Raw genomic sequence first — 5,754 nt, forward strand, 5'->3', positions numbered from 1 at the left:
TCTTCCTCCTCATCACCATCCTCACGAGGGAAGGGTGTGTTGTCTCCGGAATCATCGACATTGTTGTCATAATCACTGTTCTCTTCCTCACTCTATACATCTGCCAGATCCCGATTTAATGTGTCATCTTCGGGCAATTGAGTGAGGACATGTGGTTTAACTTGCTCATTTTTACTGCACAAACAACACAATAATAAGCTACTGAAATTAATAAATACTTTCCATATAGCTGTATCACTTCACTTACAAGTCGTAACGTGTTGACATTCCTTGATGGACATTATCCTGTTGGTGATGACTATCGGATGGACCACCATGATCCAACACACCAGAACTACGCATATTCCAACTAGGAGTGGGTTCATAACTTGTAAAAGTCATATCTGGCCGGTACCCCCTGTGGAATATATGAGTGTTAATACAAATTTAATACAACAAAAATATACATCATAACACTAAGGAAAATTGAAGTTTATCACTCGTCTTGTGGATTATGTAAAGTAGGAGAGAAATTATTTCCTCGCTCCTCATTCGCCCATGGTGATAAGTTTAAATCAGGGCAAACTCTTTCATCCGGAACCTGTCCGGCAAAAACTGCTCCAGAATAACCACCCGATGGCTGAGGGTTATCCCTACTACGCGCAACCTCATTATTGCGAATGTCTCCGACCTTGGCGTACATTTCCAATATTTTTATCACAAGAAATTCCCGGTATTCATCCGGAATCCTAAAAAAATTCCTCAAAGTTTCATCATCGTCGATGTTAAACTCAGCGTAACAACCAACCCCTTGCGGAGTGACGGAATACGGATATCTTCTGATTACTTAAGGTTCACCGAACGTTTCCTCACACTCATTTTACTATATAACAACGATACCAATCTATCGTACTCCATTGTAAGTGGCAACTTAACATGATACTGTGGAGATAAACTATAGCTCACAGAGTTATTCGCCACCACAACCTTACCCCCCAATATAATGAAATCCTTACTTTTCGCTCTTCAGACATTATGAAAAAATACTTGAGAATTTAACAAGAAGAAAAATTTGAACGAGAGTTAGGAATATTTTTGAATGGATTTTTGTAAAATCCTAACGCCTTTAAATAAGGCAATGCCTAGCTCGGGGGCTGCAAAGTATACCCATTTGAATTATTGTTATGTCAGTTAAACGCAGGAGACTTATTTGTGGGCCCACAAAATGGATATAGCGCATTTATATACCGCGCTATGCACTATAACGCAGTTTACAGTAACGTTATATATATATATAGTACTTTTTTAAAAAGCGCTATACTTTAACGGTCAAAACTCTGCTAAAGTAAAGCACTCTTTAAAAGAACGCTATATATAAAAATATCACTTTTTTTTTTTTTTTTTTTTTTGGGAAGGCACACTTTCGTCACACTTGTCCAAAAGAACAAGAAATGTGTTATGGACTCTTCAAAGGGTTGAAGGACCTCCCTGTAACCCCTCTATCTTCTCTTCCTTTATTCCGACTTTCGTCCAGTCATGTCACCGGCGGCTACTCCGCCGCCACTGTTAGCTCTGCATCAACTGCTATCTCTTTTTCCATTTTCATGTTTAGTCTTTTTCCCTTGCTCATTCTTCACCCTTCTCTCACATCCCGTTTTTGTGAAACTTCTGGAATCATATCCCCACGCCAAAATCATTAAATCCCCCATGCTTCAGACCTGGGACACCTCGGGAAGAGGTAGATTAGGAAGGAGAGAGAGAGAGAGGTAATTCGGGTCCCAAATGGGTCGACCCAATTCCTCATCTCCTTTCTTATCTCCCCTCTATAAATCCCAGCAAAAATCAGAACCAAAAACCAAAAGTCAAGTACTATAGGATGTAGGTTTCATTTTATCTTTACTGCTCATTCGTATTCTCCATTTTCCTCTTTATTTTGTTTACATTGTGTGTTTATACGATTTTCTTGTTTTAAGTACTGATTTTTCTCTCTGTCTCTGTTGTTTTATAGTTGAGTCAGAGAAAGAAACAACAACAACTAACATACCCATTGTAATCACACATATTAGCGTTTGGGGAGGGTAGTGTGTCCGCAGACCTTACCTACCTTGTGGAGATAGAGACCATGTTTCCAATAGACAAAATGAGCCAGAGAAAGAAGGTGAAAGATAAAAATGGTGACATCAATTGAGCAAGTGACTATCCCAGATCATCTCCCTGAGTTCTTTAAGATTTATCACCCTCAAATATGCAACCCCCAACTGGTAATATTTGCTGTTATAATTGTTAGTTATTTCTCCTTAACTGGTAACAGAACTGTCGCATTAAGATCCACTAGTTGAACTTTTAACTTATTCCAACCTTGTTGCTGTTCTTAATTAATTGAAAAACAGAGATCATTTCATGCTGGTATGTTCTCTTAGAGTTTTTGGTTCTTGTCTGAATGTTCACAGTAATATGGGTCCTTTTAGATGTTGATGAAAATAATACTCAAAACTTGCAAATATTTATTTCTTAGTGCTACTCCTTATAATCTGGTAAGAATGAGTGTTTATTATCCTAATAAGCAATCTATACTCGTATAATTGCAGAGAAACTAGGATTAGAGATGGTTTGTAAATATTTAAAGAAGGCTTAAAGATGTATATGCTAAATGAATGCCAATTTAATACACTTCATTATTGACTGAAGAGTGAATGTTGACATAATAAAAGCTTTACCGGGTAGTTATGGCCCTAGATGACTAGAGTGGACATTATCAGACAATATACTCAAGAAATTAGCACTGGAATAAGACCCAGCTAGGAGTGTACTTTAATTTTTGTTAAAGCAATTCTATCTTGTTCTGTTGTTTATATTGCACATCTTTCTTCCACCGGAAATCAAAGTGAAGTTACGTTTCGTTTTGTGTCTCCTTTGCTTAGAGAATTCCACCGGCCTTTCTCAAGTTTTTCAATGGAGATATTCCCGCAAACTCTATGCTTCAAGATCTTGCAGGGAGATCTTGGAAGGTTGTTGTGGAAAAGAATGACAATGATTTCTTTTTCATGGGAGGTTGGCCAGACTTTGTGCGGGACAATAATTTGAAATTTGGAGAATTTTTAACCTTTTCCTATGTTGGAAATTCAAACTTTTACGTTAAAATATATGGGATAAATGGCAGCTTAAAGCGGGACGTAACTGCCATCAAAGAGCCTGAGCTGCATCCATTGGACGAAGAAATTGTGCAGGGTAAGCTTCTTTGAAGATCTTCAGCTTGTAGCTAGTGTGGTGTGACACATCTATCTTCATGCTTAACCTTTAAACTTCAGTTCCAAAAATAGTCAACTTACAAATGAGCTGGTTCAGAGATAGGTACGGCAGCTCCGCCAGCTGATCAAGCACTTAATGGATCAGGAGACTTGGTTGTTTATGCCCCTTCATTCGACATTGTCATCAAGCCATCTTATATCCGAAAAAAGCGTTTGGTAAGTTATTATTTGCTAATTTGCATGCATTCATAAATCCGTTAAACTAATTTTCAAAAATGTCATTAAATACAATTGCTTTAGTATCAAAGATGCAAAACAGTATAAAAAATATTCATGTAAACTAGTCACTTTATCCAGTGGCATATTTAATTCCTTTTACAAGTGTTTCTGGGATTGACATTTATGTCCAATAATTTCCCAACAAAAGAAACTTTTAAAGAAAATAGAAGCTTCAATATATTCTTGTGAGCTAATTAGTTGAAAATGTTGACCTTTTTGGAAGATAGAATTGTGTGAAATGCTGTGCAATTTATTATTGAGCAAAAGGTAAATGTTTCATGAAAAGAGAAGTGATTAGTTCTCTTCCCAAGGAACTGACAAAATCATTCAGATGATTTATGTCATTTACACCATAACATTATATCAAACTGACAAAACGTATAAGCAATTGTATTTCAGCTGATGCACATTTGTTTTATCTCCATGAAAGCATCTTATGTTATCGCTCATTCAATAGCAGCCGAAATATAGTTAGAGGGATACAGTTCCATATTCTTATAATCGGCTTATGAGCCCTTCCTCTCCAGCTGCAAAGAACCTGTTTTGTGTTCCCTGTAAAGACCCATTTGATATTGACCAGATTTAAGAATAGTTTCCACAACTCCCTAGCTATCGTACAATATGTAAATAAGTGATTGACTGGTTCTGTATCTTTTTTCACACAAAGAACATCTACTGCATAAGATAAAACCTCTTTTGGCTAGATTTTGTGCAAGGCATGCTTCATGCAATGCTATAAATTTCCACCAGCTTCCCCTTTGATAAGTAATGCATCCCGTCCTACATTTGATAACTTCATTCTTCTATGCTGCCCATCAACTGCAGCCAACTGTCCATCTCCAAGTCATGAAATTTCCTTCTAAATTGTTGTGCAATTTTAACTACCTTGCGCTTCAGAATCAAAGACATCCTCTTTGATTCTGTGTTTCTTTGACCTGAATATTTAATGAAGAGAAAATATTTTACCTCCAAAAAAATTAAAACTTCAGATGCATATAATTCGCAGTAGATGATAACTCGGCATTTTATGATTATATAGTTGTAACTTTGCATGTCGTCACAATAACATCAGCTATGTGAATATTATTGGTCAAGTGGTATTCTATGAAGTAGTTGAATATACTTCGAATTGTGATGGAAGTTGTCTTACTGATTGTTGTAGTGTTTTTAATTCATTGCATTTGATATGGATCACTTGATTATTAAATGTGTATTGTGTTTGAGCATGTTTGTGACCACACATACTTGTGCAGAATGTACAAGCTGCTTTTGGCAATAGATACTTGAACAGGGGGCAAGGACAAAACTTTGAGGCTGCTCTTCAAACTGATAGAGGTAGCTGGCCGGTTTCAGTTCACAATTCTGATAGACTTATACTTCAGACAGGGTTCGGAGAATTTATAGCCAGTAATGCTTTGCGTGAAGGAGATGTTTGCCAATTTATGCTGATCGATGAGGAGAAGTTCATGCTGGAAGTTAGCATTAGAAGACAACTCAAGTAAAGTAGTCATAAAAATAGAGGCAAATCTCTTTGATCATTTGGCTTAATATCTATCAGATTTAAATATTTCTACTTGAGAGAAAGAGAACTGTATGTTCACTAAGCATTGCATAGTGGAATAGAAGGTTGATGCATCAGTAGATTAATTTAGTGTATTTACATCATTCTATCATAATTGCATGCAATACGGAATCATCTTTCGAACATCAAAATTAAACAATTTTTTTTGCATCCATTTGAAAATAGTGTTGCGTGAATCATGAGAGTGTTTTCGATTACAAGTTGGTGAGGCCGGTAGAAGAACTCGTCCTTGATCACTACTTTTCTTTTCTCAGCAACTTGTAATCTCTTCTTTTCTCTGTTGCAAGTTCAGAAACACTCATGATTCACGCGACACTATTTTCAAATGGATGTAGAAAATATTGTTTAATTTTGATGGTCAAAAGATGATTCTGTATTGTATGCAATTATGATTCTTAGTGCAATTTACTTTTGTTTTGATGGGTGGTTCAAATTGCAGCAAAATGAGGGTTACCTTATTTGACTAAAATCTAAAAGGGAAACTGCATATGGTTTTGGGGTAGTAACTACTGTAGTAAATGAGTTTTACTAAATTATCTGCTCTTTGGGAATAATGTGCATGAGAACATTTGGTTGTATTGATGAAGCTGGAGTTTGATGCGAATTGAACTCTAACTTATTCTAGCTTTCTTACTGTTTTCAGTCAATTATTACATGAAGGTATGT

At 36.3% G+C, this 5,754-nt stretch overlaps 1 protein-coding gene across 2 annotated transcripts; it reads left to right on the plus strand.

Annotated features, from left to right (window-relative positions):
* The first annotated feature begins 1,425 nt into the window (after nucleotides 1-1,425).
* On the plus strand, nucleotides 1,426-5,141 carry LOC107828535 (B3 domain-containing transcription factor VRN1). 2 transcript variants are annotated; one of them, XM_016655862.2, is made up of 5 exons: nucleotides 1,426-1,857; nucleotides 1,988-2,240; nucleotides 2,901-3,207; nucleotides 3,325-3,443; nucleotides 4,760-5,141. In XM_016655862.2, exons 2-5 carry the CDS (start codon nucleotides 2,151-2,153, stop codon nucleotides 5,006-5,008), a joined length of 765 nt encoding a protein of 254 aa, XP_016511348.1. In that variant the 5' UTR covers nucleotides 1,426-1,857; nucleotides 1,988-2,150; the 3' UTR covers nucleotides 5,009-5,141. The 2 variants fall into 2 exon arrangements, with proteins under 2 accessions (XP_016511348.1, XP_016511349.1); XM_016655863.2 differs by lacking the exon at nucleotides 1,988-2,240.
* The last annotated feature ends 613 nt before the right edge of the window (nucleotides 5,142-5,754 follow it).

This window comes from Nicotiana tabacum, chromosome 22 (assembly GCF_000715075.1).
Source record: "Nicotiana tabacum cultivar K326 chromosome 22, ASM71507v2, whole genome shotgun sequence".
Taxonomy (NCBI): domain Eukaryota; kingdom Viridiplantae; phylum Streptophyta; class Magnoliopsida; order Solanales; family Solanaceae; genus Nicotiana; species Nicotiana tabacum.